Source organism: Camelus ferus, chromosome 5 (assembly GCF_009834535.1).
Source record: "Camelus ferus isolate YT-003-E chromosome 5, BCGSAC_Cfer_1.0, whole genome shotgun sequence".
NCBI classification, from domain to species: Eukaryota; Metazoa; Chordata; class Mammalia; order Artiodactyla; family Camelidae; genus Camelus; species Camelus ferus.
In genome coordinates, this window is record NC_045700.1 from 2979450 (window position 1) to 3001737 (window position 22288).

The following is a 22288-nucleotide window of genomic DNA, read 5'->3' on the forward strand; positions in this document are numbered from 1 at the left end:
GAGGTATTGGGGATTGAACCCAGGGCCTCGTGCATGCTAGGCATTTGCTCTGCCACTGAGCTATACCCTCCCCACCTTGAAGGTTTGTCTTAATTGACATTTCTGCCAAGAGTGTAGGAGACCTTATGAGATTTTCACAAGAAAAACAATAAGGTTGGTCTTTGAAGCCAAGGCCCAGTAATCAGAATTCTGGTGGGAGACTAGTTTCTTTGCTGAAACACAGATGATTTCTTTGAGGAAAGAAGGAAAGGAGAAGTCTTAAGACAAGTACGAGTCCCTCCAGGATGAATGAATGAATCATGGGTGGCCACACTGAGAGTGGGGACGAGGTGGGGGTGAGGCTTTGAGCTCAAGAGTGGATGTGGATTATCTGAGTGTTACACCTGTCCCTCCACAATCTCAATGTCACTTCGTTCTCATGTTGACCCCACACCTGGAGACCAGTCCCCAGAACTGGGTGCCATTCCTCCAACTGTGAGAAGGCACTGTGTGCTTCCTGGATATCTCCTGTTGACTGATTTATTAGTTGTCTTTCCAGTATGTGTCTGAAGCTACTTTAACTAAATGCTAAATATTGTCACTCAAGCTGCTGAAAAACCAAGCAGTTTCCTTCTTTGAATATTTTCTGAAAACATGTGTTCCCAACTCTCCAGTGGAAGCTGAGATCACATCTGGCTGTTCTTCCCAATCCCTGTTGTGTTCCGATGAGTCGAGAGGAAACCAGGAATAACTTAGCAGCTGATGGTATTTTGCAGAACAATGTTTTTAGTGTTTTGTTTGTTTGTTTTTGTTTTGCTTTGTTTTTCTCAATCCCCAATTTTAAAATGACTCAGAAGATCCATTTTTCAAATTTGTTGTGCATTTTCAGATGACTCTGCTGCTTTTAGAGCTCCATTTTGTAGAGACAGGACATGGAGAGAGAAAAGATAGAGCAGGGACTTCCTTTTCCCTGAACGAGCCTTGCTGGGAGTTTTAAAAACACAAAACACCACAATATTCAGAAATTAAAAGGTCAACTTTCAATCAGTTTGTTATAGCAAAATATATTCATGGTACTTTTCCCCCAGAATTGACACAATATATCATCTTTGTGGCTATACCCTCTTTAGCTACAAAATAGAATGCTACATTTCTCTGAAGACAAATGAAGACAAATGCTACTCAAAAGATAGAAGAAAAACGTGTATTTCAACACTACTTTGCACTGCTCAACTTTCTCTTCCTCTGGGTGGAGGGCAGATCTCGGTGCTCAGAACTGCCACACGGACCTGTGCCCACTTGGTTTATCTGAAAGGTTTATCAAATGAAAGGCGCTGGAAACAGACAGAGAAACCAAGCAAACGTCAAAGCAAACATCACAGACGACATTGAAGTTAGCAGCTTTTCGGAACAAAACTGACAAACTGAATTTGTTTTGCCCTATGTCCTTTCTTGGATACCATCATCTCCCTTGATAATTAAGAATTACTTAATTCTCAATTGAGAAACTTTAACATTAAGATCATGAAGAGAATTTAAAATTCAAAACTCTCAAAAATCAGGGGGAATCCTAAATAGTACTCATTTTGTTTGCTGGGACTGCTTTGTCCAAACACCACAGATTGGGTGGCTTCAGAACAGAAATTTATTAGATATTCACAACAAGGTCCCACTGTACAGCACAGGGAACTACATTCAATATCTTGTAATACCCTATAATGGAAAAGAATATGAAAAAGAGAATATATATATATATATACACACACACACACATACATACATACATATATATATATATACACACACACATATATATATGAATAACTGAATCATATGCTGTATACCAGAAACTAATACAACATTCTAAATCAACTATATTTCAGTTAAAACAAAACAAAATCAACCAGAAATCTATTATCTCACAGTTCTCAGAGTCCAAGATGGAGGTGCAGGCAAAGTTGGCTTTCCATCCTGAGGCCTCTCCCCTTGGCCTGCAGGTGTCCACCTTCCTGCCATGTCCCCACATGGTCTTTCTTCTGTGGATGCACATCCCCTGTGTCTCTTCACAGAAAGAGACCTCACAAGGACACCAGTCACACTGGATTCATTGGGGTCCAACCCTAACAGCCTCATACTGACTTCATCACCTCTTTAAAGACCTTGTCTCCAACTGTGAAGATGTTCTCAGGTATTTGGAGCTGGCACTTGAATGTCTGACGTTGGGGGTCACAATCCAGCCAATTCCAGTTACAAAGAGCTAACAACAATGACACAGGTCATCATCAGTTAATGATGTTTTTTTGAGAGCCTGCTCTGCTCAGATGACCTGAACAGTCATGTGCGTGGGGATGCAGGGTGTGGGAATTCAGGAGAAGGGTCCACCTTCCTCCCTCCCTCCCTTTCCTGGCTGGATGGATGGTGCTTTCAGTATCTCATCCGTTGTCTAAAGCATCCGGGCCGGATTCAAAGCGACATCATCAGAGAGAGCATTCTCAGAGAGTCTTCTATCAAGTCCTCACACAAAGCCCAGCTCACAAGAGTAGCATCAGGGGATGAGGGGGTCCTCGCAAGGCCATGCAGTCCCACCTGTTCCTTAACTTCACTCTTTAGATCAAGCCAGTAATTTGAAGGCTAGTCCTTAATGGTGATACATTGATGCATCAACAGTAGTTCCTTAGCTTTTCTCCACAGGACCTCCAAGAAATCCCTTTACGCAAAGTCCTTCAAGAAATTCTTCCATGTGAAATTCAGTGCATCCCTCTGTGGTGAGCAGGCTCGTGAGGACACTTCCCAGGGGATTCCTTAGTGTCATCTGTTAAAGGATCTCCTATGAAAGCTTTTTCAAAATTCAGTGTTCAAAAAACTTTTACCTTCCTTGAGGACTGGAGTTCTTCTTTCTGTGATTAAGAAACATATAATGAATGGTAACTTCTTTTTCTCTTTTCCTGCCAAAGTAGAATGAAAAGTAACTCATTTCCATAATTTCATTTCTGTTCTCATTAAGACAATTGTAATCCATATTTTATTATGGATTTATGTATCTGTTTTTTTGAAAACCATCTGAAGTCAAAGAAATGAAGAGATATAAATAATATTGTTCTTTCCCTTGAGGTACTTAAAATTATCTTCAGAATACAGAATAAATAATATATTTATTTTTTATCACAAAAGTTTTAAAAAAAGTAAGTACCTACCTAGAGCTGACTCGATCAAAGAAAAAATGGAATAAGTAACATTTTTAGTAAAATTTGAGGACTAGAAATATCAGATTACAAACGTTAATATGATTCCAAGTCCTTTTGAATCTTCTGAATGATATTTTTGGGAAGCTGATTACTCCCAGAAAGATGGTTGAATGGTTCTTTATAATCTGATTTTTTTCTAAATAATCTAATTCTTGAACTAAACTAAATGATAATCCATAATCCAATTTGTAAGATGAGCTATTTTCTGTTATCCTGGTATTTATCCAAATAAAAATGCACCCTTAGACTCCGGCGTGGGCACCTCATTTCTGCATTCAGACAGGGTGAGTGCATTTCAGGCTCACAGAATGCAATCAGCAAGCGTCTCATGAAATCACTGACCAGCAACTCCTGGACGTGACCTTTCAGGCCCGTGTCTGCCAAGTCACCTGTGTCACTTCTGTCCTGCTTTATTGGCTGAGGCAGTCACAAGCCCACCTAGATGTAAGGGAAGGGGAACGCCAGAGAATTTCCAAGCCCTCTTTTGAAATCACCACGTGTATACCCATCTCTTATTTGAGAACTCTAGCATTGAAATACGTTTATGAAATATTTGCATTAAATGTCTAATTTAAGGTAAACAGTGGTTACTTGTTCAGAAGAAAACTATTAGTTGCCTGATGGATTTTCTGTTATTGTCTCCTTTTGGAGACACCCTTTATCCTCATTATGTGGACAACAAACAAAAACTAAATTTGAGACAACTTTCCTGACTAGAGAAAAAAGGAGATTAGTTTGCAGATGAAATGAGTCATGGGAAGCTTGACCGTATATGTAAACGTAATCAAAGCCACCATTCTTTTTACATTTTTAATATCTCTGAAATTGGAATGAGTCTTACAATTAATGGTGTATTTTAGCTGAACTGCTGGTAGCATTTCTTTCCAAGTGGTACATAAAACAATGGCACATATAGCAACTAATACGATGAAATATGATAGCTGTTATTCACAATTCCAGAATAATCGTATATGCTTAGGATACAATCTTACCCTCTGTTTGGGGCAATATTCCATACAACCAGAAATGAGTCCTAGATCTTAGGTCTTGCTTGGATTCCATTGTCGTGGAAAAACTGTTAGCCCTTAGAAGAGTCCCCCTGCCCACCTTTGGTACTACGCTCGTCTCTAGTTTGATTCCAGACTTCTAAGAGCAACCAGTGATGCACTAGCAGTCTCTGCCAACTGCAGGGCCCCCTAATTGACTTGTAACAATTGACTGAGATCCCAGAAGGCGGCCTTTGTTAATGGTGTCTCCTGACAGGAGACGAGGAAGGTTTGCCAGCGCTGGGTCGAAGCCCTGGATGCAGTGTATCATGTTCTGTTCCAGTCACTTTGCTTGGCCTCACGGTCGCAGCAAAATGACTCTTGGAGGATGAAACTCCTGCGTCATGTTATCTGATACAATGTGCTCCTGGCTGTGAGCAAGATAGCTACAGATTTCTCAATAATGGTCCTGTCTCAGATCTTGGGTACAATAATTCCTTTGGGGGGATTGTACTGGAATTAGCACTGAGTGTTTATGCCACCATACTTTTTAAATAGGAGAGTGCTTTATGTTTTGCACATATGTGTGTGTACAGACATATATGTCTACAAACATGTACAATATATATATGTATATGTATTCAATTTTGTTTAAAGAATTACTGACTGCCTAGTATATGCTGGGTGTTTAATGATTACAAATCATCCGTGCCCTTGGGTAGATTACTGCCAACCTCTTGTAATCTCATTTCTCACTTTCCACTTTTTATGATGTGGAAACAGAGCAACAGGTACCTTGTGGGTCCTGAGTAAACACTAGCCAATATTTTTTCACTTTTGTATTTAGAAAATTACTTCATATGGACCCACATGGTCAATGAGTGTTTTCAGCTGGTCATTTTATCTCGTTTTTTAAAAAATGTGAAGTACTCTTTTAAATGGCATATTCCTGCTCAGAAACCAGAATTATCACTTTCATATATTTTCTGATGGTAGAATATCTTCCAGAATAATTAAATGACCTTTGTGGGCTCTCGTGGAAGAAAAAAAAAAAATCCTTGAAGGCAGGAAACTCATGGCCTTGCTTTGTTTTTTGTTATGTCCCCTGCAAATAACCATAAACAGGAGAGTGGTTCATAAATATTATTCGGATTTAGGGATGTGAAATAGGAGATACAGGCATGAAATCCTGTTTTTATTATTGTCATTATGCTGACGGTCCTCTGGCCACTTCTCTCTGGTCTGTGTAATTGCAGCGTTGTTCATATTTTATTCATCAGACGAGCTGCTTTGGGCCCATTCTTGCACCACTGACTCGCACTGTTTGCAGCATTTCCTAATGCGTGTGATCTGTGGGCTCCATCAGCCCTCTGCCTCTGCCTTGTTCAGGCCTCTAATGCATATGAGACTTGCAGCCATCAATCATGTTTCAAGTACAGAAGTCAATGAGTTGGGGCTTCTGTTTGTTCATTAGCACCATGGAAAGCAAGCTCACTTTGTCTTTCTGGCGCTCTCTTTGATGGATTTGCTCACTGATTATAATTTGAAGGAAAGCTTGACTGGTGGAGATATTTACATAAAGGTTTCCTGCTAGCTCTTTCCTTTTCTTTTTTTTTTTTTTTAATGTGACCAAGTAATGTCTATTAACCATCAGTGATAGAATATTGTAGATAGAATTGTGATCAATTCTTCTTGCATCTGTGAAATGTGTTTATGTGCTTAAAAGAGAGGACATTAAAAGTTATTGTTGGAGGGGCGTCCAAAAAAGGGATGGAGGGAAGAAGAAGGAAGAGAAAAAGGGAAAGAGAGGAGAGAGGGAATGAAAAAGAAGAAGAGAAAGAAAGAAAGAAAAAAGAAAAAAGAGGAGGAAAGAAGAAATTAAACAGAACATTCAGGCTACCAAGAGCATGGAGAAGTGTGTGTGTTTCTAACTTTCTGCAATTTACATGAAATCGGTCCCCATAGATTAAATGATAGGAAATGCTGACGCTTTACATGTTTTTCACACAAAAATCCCACAAAATATGCCATCATCAGAAGGAATTTACAATATGCTTGAAAGACCCACGCTCTAAACCACAGTGGGTTGGTTGTCTTGGTAAATGGTAACAGAGACCTAGAGGCGGTCTTTCAACACGAACGATCGCAAGGGCATTTTGTTTAGCCATTCAGCATTCACTCCTTTCTCACTTTAACACACTGTCATTGATTTATTTAGTAGAAGGTCAGGATGAAGTGGGAGGAGAAGGCGCAGGGCACCACCACGGAAGGAGTGGCACAGCCATTGAGGACACGACCAACTGGCTAGAACCAAGATGGCGGAAGATTGGATTTTCAGTGGACCTTGAGCTTCATGGCGCACCCACAGGCACCATGACAGTTCCCAGGCTGAATTTAAAAGGCCAAAAAGTGGGTGGTGACCCAATTCCTGGAAATCCTCACCCCTTCACCAAAATAGTTGGAATAATTCTCCTACTCATTAGCACATGAAATTACTGAGCCCATAAAACCTAACAACCCCGCACCTCCTGGTCGCTCTCTCTCTTGCCTTCTGAGATGGCCCTCACTCTGTCTATGGAGTCTGTGTCTACTTCTACTTTAAATTAAGTACCACGTACCTCTTGGTCTCTCTCTCTCTCACCTTTCTGAGATGGCCCACATTCTTCCTATGCAGCATGTATCTCTTAAGCTGTTTTCCCTTCTGAGTGAGACAGACCTCGCTCTATCTGTGGAGTGTGTGTCTTTCTTAATAAACTTGCTTTCACTCTACCGTGCCTCACTCTTGAATTCTTTCCTGTGCGAGGCAAGAACCTCTTCTCCCCCGACAAGGAGCTATTGGAGCACATGTATGTGTGAGTACCTCTGTGCATATATTTCATCTATATACACATGGGAGAACAAGTAACACATAAATATTCTTCACGCTTTGTGAGGACATATTGGAAAATACTGATGGAACCCTCATGTGCACCTAGCAACTCAGGAAAGAATGCAGGGCTGGGGAAATCTAGTTTTTGTAGACATTTGTCTGTAAGTAACAGATAGAATATCTAGGAAGAAGGACAAAGGAAACATATCTCGTATCTTTAAGGGCCAGGCCCCACGAAGGGAGGGATTCGGGTAGGCACAGCTAAGTGGAGGGGCGGTGGACAGACTGCTGGGGAGACGGAGAGAGGGAGGGAGCGGGTAGAGGAGCAAATTCATCTTCTTTCCACCCAAACAAATGTAACGTGAGGGCGGGAGGGCCCTTGGACACTGGAAGTGGGAGGTGGCCACTTTTTTTTTTTTTCTTTTGAGTCTGAGTGGAAGAAAATTAAAAGAACTTGACCTGGAACCTCCCTCATCTTTCTAAAGTAAGGAACAGAGTTTGCTGCAAAAAAATGAGCCGAAGTAGGGTGGGGCTGGGAGCTAGAGAAGGAAGAATGACTGGGGAAGCTTCTAGGGAGAATTGCTTACACAGTAATTCGTGAGACAATTAGCGTCATCAAATGCACACTGACTAGGTTTGCAATAGACCAAGACAAAATAGAAGAAATGAGCTCATGTGGACTTCAGGGACCATTTTCTCAGTGACAAGTGAAACTTAATTTCTGTTCTGTATGTTGTTTCTCTCCTCTTATATCTGTCTTTAGCTGGGACTAATAAAACCTAATTCGGGCATTTTAATGATGGAATTAAACCTAAAACGAAGCTTATTAGTACTTAGCAATCTGTAGTGTCATTAAACAAGAATTTTTCCAGAATACAAGGGTGCTGTTTGAACGTTTTGAATAAGGTTCCAACCTTCTAACCAGCGATTCTAGAATTTTAGGGTGTAAAATTCCAGCAGCACTTGATGAGTTCGGTAGAAGTGGAGAATTCGGGGCCCCACTCCCTGAGTGTCTGGGAAAGGACCCCGTGACTCGGTGTTCTTACCAGCACACCAGATCGTTGTGATTAAAGTCAGACAGAAAACTATGCTGCGTATCACTGATCTAAGATTTCTAGACAGAAGTTCCAGTTGCTCAGTCCCTTACGTAGCTGTTAAGCAAAGTTTTAGGAGTTTAGGGAAACTGGTCTTCTTAGAAACAATGGTAATCATTACAACATTTATTTTTGCAGGAATTTTACTGTTTGAATCATTGTGTGATAGATAAATCAATAAATAGACTGACGTAGTTGGGGAGACAAAACAGTTTGAAATATTCCCAAGAGAGTCGGGGATGTACACTCAATAAAGCCCTGCAGCTTTATACCAATAAAATAATTCTGTGATTCATATTTATAATTTTGACCTAAGATCAACTTCAGTGAAGACCTGTGACACCCTTTTATTCCCATCGTAAAATTATGTTTCATATGAGATCACAAAACCGTTGTTGGGGTTTGGACCCATAAGATCTAAACACAAGTTTATTTATCTGTGTCATCTTGAGAAATTTACTCGTCTTTTCCTAGCTTCCATTTGTCTGTGAAATAAAAATGAAAATCTTCACGGAGCTGTTGGGAGGGAGAGTTGAATGACATAAGTTGTGCAAACCTTGTTTTGAATGCTAATGGTATGGAAATCCAGCCTCATTTCCCTGGCTGGAAAACAGAAATGGCAAGTGTATTCAAAATAGAAATGACTTTGGGGTTTTCTCTAGAATTGTGCGCTTCACTAAACATTAGCTTGTTTTTCCCTCTTGACATTCGACGTGTTCTTTAAAATTCTACTTCAAATTTACTTAATTCTAACTTGCATTAAAGATAATGTTTAACGTGTTCTTCTCATTTGCTACACTGTGAGGGTCCTGTCGGCAAGGCTGACATTTGTTTTGTATTTTTATACTCTTGCCAGGCAAGTGTCTAGTCCATTGTACATGCTTTATATCATTGTGTTAAAAACACAAATGAGCTGGTGTGTGGACACCTTCCTGTGTGATGATCTCATTCTATGCCATGTTTATAGTAAGCACTTAGTCAAAGCTTTGATAGGTGTCATTCTCTGGGTCTACCACTACAATGACCAAAAAAAAGATGTTTAATGTCTTCAGTGATGGCCTAAAATACAAAAGGTGAATATACCCATGTAAAGACTAAAGGCAGCACGATCATATACACTCCTGTAATAAGTTTTGTTTTTGCTTTTTAATTGAAATATAGTTGGTTTATGATGTTAATTTCTGGCATACAGCATAGTGATTAAGTTACATACATATTTGTATATATATTTCTTTTTATATTATTTTCATTATAGGTTATTACAAGATACTTGAATATAGTTCTGAGGACTTTGTTGGTCACCTATTTGTGTGTGTGTGTGATTTTAAAATTTTTAATTAATTTACATTATTTTTCACTGACGTATAGTCAGTTTACAGTTTGCATCAATTTCTGGTGTACCCCACAGTGGGTCAGTTATATGTACATACACATATATGTTCTTCATTTTCTTTTCCATTATAGGCTGTTACAAGGTGTTGAATACAGCTCCCTGTGCTCTCCATCAGGACCTTGTTTATCTATTTTATACATAGTAGTGTGTGTGTCTGCAAATCCGGAATGTCATTTTTGGCAAATCTTTCTATGTTGATGTTTTTTTTCTTGGCGTTTAGTCATTTGTTTATTCAACAAGTCAGTATTTAGCTCTTAGCACAGACCAGGATTATTCTACATGCTAGGGGATGCAGTCATGAGTGGGAACTCAGAAGCCCTGGCTCTAATTCTGATGAGGGGTGATGTATGAGGCACATACTAAATGAACAACAAAAAGAGACAAAAGTCAGATTTCAGGTATAGCAAGTATGCCTAAGGAAATAATGGGGTGACTTTGGAGTACTGTAGGTAAGGTCCATGGGGAGGAGGTGAGTTGAATTCCAGGATCCCATGATACAGCACAGTCGGCCCCTGGGAAAACCCAGGAGAGGGTGGATTTGGGCAGAAGCAGCAGACCTGGAAGAGCACGTGTGTGGGCCTGTGGACCATCAGTGCAGGTGGACGGGACTGGATCATGGAAGGAAATACAGCTGAGAAGTCAGGAACCAGATCCATGAGGTCTTCAGAGCCATCATAAGATGTTTTGGTTTATCCTTGTAAGGAGCTAATACCAGATGATGTTAATCAGAGCTAAATCATCTGATATAAACTTAAAAGTCCCTATTTCCTGCTCTAAGAATAACTTTTAGGGGCTGGAACTGCTGACTAAAAATTGGCACTTGTCACCTGCCTCGACGAGGTTTGGATCACGCTGGCACTTGCCATCTAATGCTGCTTGGATTAAGTCATGAGCCGCTGCAGCCGCTGACCTCCAGCACTCCCTGAAAGGAGTTCAGGGTGGAGATCAGGAATGAGGCACTGTGTGCTCTGGGAAAAGCTGCTGAACAGGCCTTCAGATAGTCAGATATTTTCAAGAGAAGATTTTAGGAGCTCAAGTCTCGCATCTCCTCATATGCAGAAAAGCACTAAAATCATTAATGGTGACATCTGCTCCTCGTGACTAGCAGCAGCCTCTATCTAAACGTGTGCTTGACTTCATGCCCCCTTCACTGAAATCATGTGTCATACTGAGCTCCCCCTGCCTCTTTGGAAGAGTTTCTCAGAGCTATCTGGGATGCTGTCTCCCGGGCTATAGTCCTCATTTTGCCCCAAATGAAACTTAATCCCACAACTCTCACGTTGTGTGATTTTTGTTTCAATCGACAGAACAATCGTGGAGGCAAGGATTTTCCTTTTGAGTCTCTTGCTATCACCTACAAGAGATCACTGTGGCTTTGGCCAGGGTCTGCAATTTACCAGCTGAGTCAGTTACCTTGGGCGAGCAATGTGTCTTCTGCCTAAACCCCTTGTTTCCTCATCTGCAAAAGGAGATAAAAGTATTTGCCTCATAAGGTCGTTGTGGAGATTGAGTGAACTAGAATATAAAAAAGTGCAAAGAACTGCCTGGAATATTTTAAATGCTCAATCCACACTGCTGGGTGTTTTTGTTTGTCTGTTTGTTTTTTAATTAGCATTACTAGTATAGACACACGACCTTTTAGTACAGAGATTTACTGTAATTCTCTATTTCCCTGACTGTGTGTAGATTAGGTATTTTAGTTTTCTTAATTTCTTTCTCATTATTTTAAATTTTACTTATTTTCTTTTTGGGGGTGGGGTGGGGAAGGGAGGTAAGTAGGTTACTTATTTATTTATTTAATGGAGGTACCGGGGATTGAACCCAGGACCTCGTGCATGCTAAGCACATGCTCTACCACTGAGCTCTACCCCCCTCTCCTCTCATGCGTTACTGTTTACTGTATTAATCAGTCCAGGTTAAGCTATAAATAGGAATCATCCCATCTCGGGGGCTCAACACAAGGAAGGCTTATTTGATGTGGATACAGGAATTCTCCTCCCTCGTGTCACCCTGACAGCTAAAAACTACCTGCTTTCGAGTTTGTCACGTCAGAGAAGTTCTGCACAAACTAACGATCTTAGTCCCACATCACAGACTTCATTTACTATGATCATTTCCTGCAAATTTATAATAAGTGGTCATTTTTCTCTAGCTGGTCATTTTTACCTTCAAGTTTTCTTACCTTATCTCTGTGTCTTTTCGCACTTTTAAAAGGCAAAAGGTCTGTGAGCCTTTGGGAAGGGGGTGTTCAGGATACGAACCATGTGGTGTGGGGTTCAGGGACCTGGAGCCTTGAGTCCAGGCTGGCCTTCAATTACTGTGTGACTTTGAACAAGCTTCCTAGGACTCTTCCTTACAGCTCGTCCAATAAAATGCCATCAGAATGGAAAATATTATTAAATCAAAAATCCAAAACATTGCAAATAGAATCACTGGGGTTCTCCGTTGTGTCTTTGCCCTGCTGCAGAGGGCCCTGTGGTACCTTCTAGGGAGCTTTGTCCAGGATAGGTTTAAGGACCTCATCAAAGTCACTCATCATGTGCTTTGAGAGGTGACATCATTCATCTTGTCTGCACCACCACCCGCCTTTTGGGGCTCGCTTCAATTAAATAGGCAAGGAGAAGAGAATGTTGAACAACATTATAAAATTAATTCCTAATGTCACTGACTCGCTCTTAATCCCACTATTAGATGATTGTCCTGATTGAATCATCCTGACCAGCAAGCTGTGAGACAGAGCTTGACTGTGATGAATGTCTACCATTATTTTATGATATGGGTAAGGTTGTTTTTCCTTCTGAACCAGACGTTCCTTTAGAAATTATATCCTATTTAGAAAGAACGAGTATATAAAATGCTTTCATTGGTTTCCAGACTCTTTCCTGAACCAGTGTTTGGATGATCTGTGTTTTGATCATGCCATGAAACATTTAGTACAATCACCCGTGACAGTTCGTCCTTACAAATTCAGGTGGCTCCTTTCTCCTCTCTCGTTTTTTAAGCTCAAAATGCTCAACTACAGTCAGTGAAATAAAATACCTGTAGTATGTGCAGAAATCTCATTGTTTCAAACAGTGGCTTCCTAATGATGCCATAGGGAGAAGAGGTCTGGGCAGGACCAGGAGGAGGGAGACGTGGAGAGACGTCTTCCCACTGCTGGGCCCAAAGCCAGCATCAGCAAGCGTACTCAAAGATGCAAAGCTTCACCCTTGTGTCACCTGGACTCACACTCTGGCGTGACTGATCTAAGCTGACCCTAGTCCTGAAAGTGTCTGATGCTCTAAATAAACCCACCAGCCGTCTAGGGACGTGAGGATGGGTTATCGAAGTTGGGAGTTAGAAAGAAAGCAGTTCATTTGAGCTAGAGCCCAGTGCTCTTCAGCTGTTCAAAACAAGGTCAAGTGGATTGACACCATTTAGGATTATTCCTTAAAAGAAGACGCTGGTTAACAAACACCTCTAACTAGACTACAAACTACTATGTAAAGAATAGATAAACAACAAGGTCCTGCTGTACAGCGCAGGGAACTGTATTCAATACCTTGTAATAGCCTATAATGAAAAAGCATATGAAAATGGAATATACACACTTGTGTGTATCACTGAATGACCATGCTGTATACCAGAAGCTAGCAGAACATTGCAAATCAACTATATTTCAATAAAAAAGTAAAAAAAAAAGAAAAGATAATAAAAAGACTTGAAACATTTTAGATCGAGTGAAGGGAGGTATTTGGGGCTGAAACTAGCCCCTGAGGCTGGCTGTCCCCTGACTCACACTCCTAAGATACTTCTGCTTTTCATGGTATCTTTTTACCTTCTTCTCATGACCTACAGGTTCTTGAACTCTTGAGATTGCCATTCTCTTCCTCCTTGCCTCAGTGACTCCCATAAGGACATTAGCAGCAACAGCAATTCAGAGAAAGTTATTGCTATTTGTCTACACAGAGTAAATTGTAAATGATATGTTTGTAAATCATGATATGTTTGATATCATGCGAAATCATGTCTTGACTGATCCAAATTTCCACCTAGGAGCATCCTCAGACAAATGTTACTCTTCCACTTCAAAATGATAAATCATAACAAATGGCTCTCAAGAACGATTTCTTTCATTGTTTTTTAAATAAACACATATTAAGTGCCTGTTGTGTGCCCAACAGAAACAATACAGTGGTTTCCAAAGGAACCTAGACCTAACCCCATTCAGCCTAATGGTGTATAACCCCTCCATCTCTGTCTACACTTGCTGTTTTGGATATAGTATCATCTTCTGGATAATATTTTTATCTACTGAAATCGTCCCAATCATAAAAGAAAAACTTCAACAGGTTTTTACCACACTAAACTTAGCAAAGGAAAAAAAAAAGATGACAAAGAAAAAATTCAAAAATAGTTTTCCAGTTAACTACAAAACCCAGAAATTAGAGGTGGCATCCTGGCTTTGTATGGGTTAAATATGACACTTAGAAGGATGTCTTTGGCTCATGCAACAGTGAGTGACCTTCATAATATATTTTTTGTCCAGATCTTTGAACTTGAAACGTATGACTTCTCTTTAAAACAATTCAAACGCTATGGTAACCTTGGGGCTAATCTTTGTCATGACTGAAATCAAGGGGACAGGGCTGCCCCTCTTCTGAGCCATCTCTCTCCCCTTCACCTTAGTGTCCACCTCTCTGCACCTTTCCCCTGCTAGAAACTGAGGACTAAGGTCAGGCTCATCTTGGCCATCATGGTGTTGTTATTCCTTTGGTGGTTTTAAAAGAAAATTAATTTTGTATCTATGTATTCAGTTTTGTTGGTCTAAAATCTAGTCCTGTGTTCCCAATTGTGATGCCTGCTTGATTTGGTTAGCATTTGACCGTGTGACCCTGAGTCTGAACATTGTGATTAACCAATATTCTACTATAGAAATATTTTTTGCTGGTAGTGTTGCTCGTAAGAGCATACGTATATTTTAATTTTTTAAAAAAAATTTAAATTGAAGTATAGTCTATTTACAATGTTGTATTCGTTTCTGGCATTTTTTGAAAAACAGAAACTGACTCACAGACATAGAGATTCTTCAAAACATTTTCACGTCGGTTCCTGGGACACCCTCGGTGCCCTCTCCAGGCTGCTCCACTCTGACTCGTGAAGTATCTTGCCTTTCAGATGGAACCCCACTGACCTGGTGGATCGGGCGATCCGGTGAGAGGCACCCCTACTGGGGCGGCGTCCCCCCTGGGGTCCAGCAGTGTGCTGTGCGGCCTGGACGAGACCTGCCTGGACGTTAGACACTTCTGCAATTGTGACGCCGACAAGGATGAATGGTAAGGGGGCGCCGTGGTCTCTCTGTACTAAGTGGGGCATCAGATGTCCCAATGCAGTATGAACTTGGGCCCCTGAACAATTGTGATTGTGCTCAACCTTGAAAATCGCCATTTCTAGTACTTTCAGGGCCAGGACTGACCCTCCTAACACAAACCCTGTTGCCACGTCGTCACCTCCTTATATTCTGAAACTTTCACTTTAAACAAAAGAATATGGCAACATTAGCTTTGGGATTTAGTCGGGATTTTATACTGGGTAGGCTGTGGGTTTGGGGACAGAGTGTGGGAGGCAGGGAGGTGTCACTATACAGTTTCCTCATTCCCACATTGACCCACTGAGGATCCAGTCACCAGCCTGCCCTCGTGTTGCCAATAAAAATAGAGCAAAGAAAATGTATGCTTACTGAGCATCTATTTAGTCCTCATAACAGCTTATTGATTCTTCATAATCTTCTCACTTTCGCATCTTAAGGGTGAGGAATGAAGATTACAGAGAAGTTAAGTATTTTCTCCAGGTCACACACGTCGACTGAGTGGCAGATCCAAAATGTGAAGTCAGGTATAGCTGAGACCAGTCTCTCTGACTGCCCCACACTGAGTTACTCTGGTCGATAAAGTTTAGCGTTTCGTTCACATGTCCGTAACAGCCGCTTTCCTCTGCCCTGCAGGTCAGCGGCTTGCTTTTCGCTGTGTCGATCGTGAGCATATGCGCAGGACGTTTCCCAGCCAGCTTTTGTCTTGGCTGAATTTAAGACGTTCTCTGGTTCTGGCTTTGTACCTGGGCTCGCTCCATCACACTCAAGCACGGTTAACAATTCCCATGTCACGCTTCTCTCAACCCAGCTGAAATTTCTGTCACGTGCTTTTCCTCTGCTGTTTAAATTGATGACGGGGGGATGGTTTCAAATGAAATTTTAGTTCAAGTCCAAATCGCAGTTCAGTGAGGAAGAGACCAAACGTGTGGCTCCATCAAGGTCATGCTGGATGGACCACCGTTCCAGGGTGCCGTAGGGATGCTGGGCCCCAGACACCTGTCCTGGGTACCGCCTCCCCACCTCGCACTCTTCACGTGGGTAAAATCAGATGAAGTTGAATGGACTTCTCCGTTCTCTTGGCCCCTTCTCTACCCTGCAGTGACTTCTATCACAGCATCCTAGGAGGTCTGCAGATCGAAAATAACTCGTGTTCTGTTTGTAAACTGTGTCTCTCTTAATATTCTACCCCTCAAGCCCAACTCTGTGTACAGTAGACATTGATGGCAGCTAGCTGAATAGATGAACTTAGACCATCTTTGAGGAGGAGGGGTGATCTCCAAGCTTGAGAGAGGTGGGCAAGGTTAAAAGGTTGTGTTGCCATGACAACATATTCACAACCCTCTGCAACCAACAGCTTAGACTCACTCATTTTGTTTTGATTCTTCAATTTTTCTTCACTCCGCATGACATTAGACATTTATAGATTTATAGACTTCAATGGAAACATCTTCATTTCGTTGTGTTTAATCAGAGAGGTTGATATGGGAGGTAACATACAAAGAGTGACTGAGGACGGGGCGTGTTTCTCCCAAGTACTTTCAACTCTCACTTGCTTTTGGGCTGAATTTTGGATCTTCGCTCACTCTTTCATTTTCTTGGGCAGAACCCTTTCCACACTGAACACTGCCTTCCCTTCTGAGGGAACAAAGGTCCAGGGCTGGGCTTAATTTACTGAACACTGAGGGCCGGTGCTGCGTAATGATGTCACATCACTTAGAAGTGGAAATAGACCAACTTCGCGTTGATGTGAGTCTGCACTTTCTTCTCCAGAACTTTCCACTGATCGTCTCTCCAACTCAGATTCCAGTCTTTCCCTCCTCGGACCTACTCAGTCCCTCACTAACCTTTGAGCCCTTCATGTTGACTTGACACATCATCATCTCGGCCGGGCTCAGAGAAACTTTGCCTCAACTCTGATGCCATCATGCCTTTGTCAACACCGGTTGTTGCATATTTCATAATCTTTTCCATTTCCTTTAAAGCCAGAGGGGAAAAAAAACCCTTATCATGTCCAACCCTCTGTGGCAAGCAACCTTGATCAGGACATCACCATTTAATTTTAGATTCAGGTTTTGTTCAACAACCATTCTACTAAGGATCAGGACAAATGGTTTGAACTTCCCTGGGTAAAGATGCCCGTTTCACCCATAAGAGTCCTGGAGTAACATGGTGAGCATCTCATATATCTATCATATGAGATGTAGTATATGAAATACTGAGAGCATTTCAGTGTATGACAGGTAACCTCAAGTGACAATGTTATCTAGGAGTTGGAATATATTAAATTGCTGTCTACTAAATGCCATGCTGGCCCAGATCACTTTTCTGAGGGACTTTACCAATCCAGGTGAGATCAGCAAGTTCCTTCTATCATTCTCAAGAGGGAGCAGGGGCTGAAATTCAGACTGAACTCTGCTAGGTGTCATTGTCTTAGGACAAGTCATAAATGAATCTGAAAAATAATTTGTTATGGAGCAACTGTATGTACTGTTCCATCTGACATTTACTCGTATACCTCATGTCTGATGAGTGCCTGCTCTGGGCAGTCTGCTGTGCAGAGAAAGTCAAGAGCGTTACCATCCCTGCCCTCAAGGAACTCACAGAACAGTAGACAAGAAAAGGCTGGCTATTTAGCAATAAGTGCATCATTGTGATGATTTTGGTTATAGATATCAGCACAAATGGATCAGACCTGGGGTGCACATGGGCCGGGATAGATTTGAAGGAAAAGTGGAGTTAAGTTTTGAAAAACTGGAAGAAGTTAACTAAAATTAGTGTAGCATAGGGAGGTGGAATCATTCTATGTGTTCACACAGGGAAATGTGAGAGAATATAAAAATCATGACTTCCCCAAAAGATGAGCATCTTGGTGTGGTTTTTGTACAGTCTTCACATGGGGTATTTATAGGAGATGGAGGTAGGGGAGAAGGTCAAATCCTATAACCATGAGATGGCTTGGTCTGTCACAGGGATTATGGATGTAGAATATACATTCAGAATGAAACCGGGCAGAGCCTTGTGGAAATGCATCCATTATTTATCTATCCAATTCTATTACCTTCTACAGAAGGGATAAGTGCAAAATCAGGCACTGCTGTGAATTAATTATGTTCTTTAAGATTCTTCCAGCCTGATGCTTAGATAATGTGGTCAGACTGGCTTTCCATACATTTCAAGTGTTCATTTCAGACAAGGATCCCCGTTTTAGTGCTATTGGTGTCTGGATGCTTCTAAGAGAGCTCTGACATCCTTACCTTAGAAACTTCCACAACTTTCTGCTCTTGGTAAACATAATCAGAATACTGATCTGAGCTGGTATAGCATTTAGTAGACAGCAGTTTAATATATTATGACTCCTAGACAATATTAGCTCTTAGAAATGTTAAGTATCATACACTTAGGTGTTCTTAGTATTTTACAGACGCTATCTCACATTATTCCAACAACCCTTGAGGTTGGTTTTATTCTCTCCTTTTGCCAGAGAAGAAAATGGAGGTTCTGAGAAGATCAGTGGCTTGGATAAGGTCACATGATGAAGGGGGCAGAGTTGGAATCCCAGCTAGGTGCTAGGGTGGCCTCGCTGACCCCATCACAGGAGCTGCTAAGTTGGCGTTGTGAGTTATGGTAGCCAGTGAGGATGCCAGAGAGACGGCTCCCAGGGCCTCTCAAATCACCTCACTTCACTGTTTCTTTGCAAACTGGGGCTGCTTGGAGATCCTCAGCTATCTCCTGAGATTCTGGTAATTGTTGATATTTTATTCTGTTTTAATAAACCTCTGGAACTGAATAGCTTGCTGTCATATATTTCAATGAGGCCCAAGTACATGGCAAAAGTGAGTATGCTGTGGGTGGGGGAGAAAGGAAGGCAGCTCAGAAGAGGGAGGTGGGTGGCGGGAGGCAAAAGAAGGAACTCAATGACCACAGAGCACGGGTCCTTCTCAGAGTGAAGGGAAGGCCCAGGGAGACGTCTGAATGGGGTGTATCATGGAGCTGACTTCTCCTGGGCTTTCCATCCCAGCCAGAGAACTAAACAGGAAGGAAAACAAAGAAATGAGAAAACTTGTAATGAATAGCAATCTCATGGTTGATGATGGTTTACCAAGGCCCTTTCCCTCAATACAATGACTCAACGTCGAGAAACCCACCCATTCAGGTGCTTTCTGATCCACCTACTTCAGACCAATGGGCTGGTGAGACCAGGAGAGAAAACCATCTACAACCTGGAGACAGCACAGGAGGGTGTCGGGCTGTGCGGGTGGTGGCTGGTAGAGGGGTGCATGTCAGGGTACAGAGGATGGTGGTAGAATGATAAAAAGACTGGCAGGGGGGTAAGTTGGACGGGACAGGGACCTGATCCAGAGTGTTCCCCTTCCCATGGCCCATAGCCCAGATGAAGAGTTTTCTCCTCCAAACAACCAAGTAGAACTAAGATGAAGCTCTCTTTCTTCACGGCAGAACATTCTTTTATTTATTCATAAGTAGGTGCAGGCATTTTTATGTGATTTTTAATAACCCTGTTCTTTGCTTCTTGCCCCTACTTCACCCTGGTATCAAGTGATATGGCATAACATAGGAAGAGAGAATGCTGTAAGGTTCAAATCCTGGCCATCTGATCATTCAAAAATGGAAACCTATTGTTCTTTTTTTTTTTTTTTTTTTAAAGCAGGATATTTAGGGAATGTTTTTTCTTAGTATGTGGAATCCTGGAGCTTCAGACCACTCTTTAACCCTTGATTTCCCTTCTCTGGCACAGAGAAATTATTTAATAAATGGTGCTGAAGCCATGAGTGAGTGGTGGGTGAATGACTTCTGTTGGAGACATTTTTACCTCTTTGTCTTTTGGTAGGTTTGTTACTGAGTCCAAATTCAATCTGCTCAATGCACAACAGGCCAGTATTTCAAGGGATGAGTTGTGGGCCAAGGGATAGTGACTTTATTTGGAAAGCCAGCAGACCGAGAAGATGGGGGGCTAATGTCCTGGAGAACCATCTTCCCCAAGTCAGAATTCAGGCAGCTTTTATACTAAAAAGGGGAGAGGGTGTGGCTGGTTGTTGCAAACCTCTTGGTGTTGGAATCCTTTGTTCTTGCCACTGTCCACGTAGATCAGGTCATGGTGTCCCTGTAAACCTCGAACAGGACAAATGTTATTCTCTGTTCTGCAACTTTTTATCTCTCTATGAATGGAAAAGTGTTACACCCTTAAAGGTCAGAGCCTTGAGAATGGGCTGTCCTGTCTATTTCAGGCTCCAGGCAACATCCTTTTACAAAAGGCGCAGAACCAGCAGGACTGAGCCCAGGAAGCAGAGCACAGGGTTGGAGCTACAGGAACAGATCTCGTATGGAGTCAGATTTGGTTTTCTCTGTTTCAGGTTAGGCCATGGTCATTCTAGGATTAACTGACATTTATTTTATTGCTGGTTGTTACCCATATTTTATTATCTCACTGGAAATATTTACCCAAAGTTCAACCTAAACTTTTTGCTGCAGATTGATTTTCTCCTGGTTTCAAAGAGTAGTCAGAAGTGATCACATTGCTCTAAAAGCAATATTTTTATACATTTGCCTTGTTGGTAAATGCGTGTCTAATCCAGTCCCGGGATCTTGACTTTCAGAAAGGCCCTTCACTCCTTTCCCATGAGATTTAATGAGATAATTGCCTTTGGGGAAGTGATGCTGAGAGTTAAGGATTGTTGTTTCCTCACATAGGCTGTTCTTTGATCTCTCAAGCCTCCTTTGATTTCCTCAAAACTTTCCCCTGAGATTCCCAGACTTGGTGCTTGGTGCAATGAGGCTGCCTTATACTTGGCAGTGTCCTAAGATGGGGAATTCTGAATCCTGAAGAAAAGAAAGGATCACTTCAGGGCACATTAAGGCTTTATCTCTTATTGAAAAAAAATAATATTGTACAATCTCTACTAGTTAATCTTTCTTATGCATGGATCTGTTTATGAGCTATTCCATGCAGACATGCTGAAGGATTTATCAGGATTTTTACTCAAGTCTCTGAATTCCACAGCCATCTATGATATAATCAGGGCCAGCAGCTCGTGTTTGAAAGAGTGTGCTTTGGGACATGGTAGGTTCTTCATACATGAACTTCTGAATGCCTTTCTCCTCCCACTCCCTTTCTGGACAAATATGGCCTCCACTTGCTAATTATGTTCTGCTGTTTCACTCATTACATTTCCACCTAAACCATGCATTCTAAGGCAACTTGGTACTGCCTTGTTCACATTAACAATCCCATGACTGGATTTCAGGGTATTTTTTTTTTGATAGAATGTTTTGCAGTATATCTGATAGCAGATAATTGAAGGGTGTCAGACACTCCAGAAAACAAGAAACAATACAAAAAATGGGAAAGCACAACTTATAGCCAAGGGTTGATAATTTAAAACTAACATATCATGTCATGATCTTATAGAATTCTAGATGAAGTGAAATAGTTAATACTTCACCAAGGGTAGCCTTAAGGAGTGTTTTGTTTTGTGCTTTTTATTCAATGATGCCACCATCCTGACCTCCATTTGGAAAATATCTAATAAGCAATTTAAGACCTGGTGAGTTCTAGAAAACAAAACATAGCTATGAAATAGTCCTTCTTATGATTACAGAAAACAAAGATGTAAACTGAATCTTCTATTGCCTCAACTATCTGTCCAGCTGTACAAATGTACCAACTCTAAATTGTCTATAGAGTCTCATTATTTGGGTAACTGCCAAATTGTGGGTAACAAAAATTGACGGAACTCAGGGCGATGGAGAAGGTATAGCTCAGAGGTAGAGCACGTGCTTAGCATGCCTGGGGTCCTGGGTTCAATTCCTGGCACCTCCATCAAATAAGTAAATAAATAAACCTAATTACCTTCCCCCTCAAACAAACAAACAAACAAACGAAACAAACCACTTTGGTAGTAAAACTAGAACTCAAAGTTAATATCAAGATTAAAAGTTCATATTTATATAATACATTTTCTACAACTATTTTAATTTGGGCAATCACTGCATACCAAAATTATTATAATTCTACTTAGAAATGCAATGAGACTTTGGCTTCTATGTGAATGTACCTACTTACCTCGAAGTATACGGTGTTACTCACCTAATGGTAGCTCTGACTCAGATCCAAATTAGATGAGCTGCCTCCGTTTTTGTCTTTTCTTCAAATTCACTTACAGCTGTCAGTTCTGACTCACCCAGTGTAGGTATCTATATTTAACAATGCATAGTGAAAATAATTTGTCCTGAATTTTTAAAATTTAGGAAGTTTTTTTTATTACAAAATCAATATATTCTATTATATTCTTATTGTAAAAAAATGAAATATTTCAGAAATATTAAATAAAGAAGCTCTTCCCTCACTATCACTTGG

General features: G+C 41.1%; 1 protein-coding gene across 1 annotated transcript in view; it reads left to right on the forward strand.

The window, feature by feature from the left end:
• CNTNAP5 (contactin associated protein family member 5) overlaps window positions 1–22288 on the forward strand; it is a 735160-nt gene that overhangs the window by 572592 nt on the left and 140280 nt on the right. The window contains 2 exon segments of the mRNA XM_032479187.1: window positions 14724–14812; window positions 14814–14881. Of these exon segments, the coding sequence (XP_032335078.1) occupies window positions 14724–14812; window positions 14814–14881 (157 nt within the window).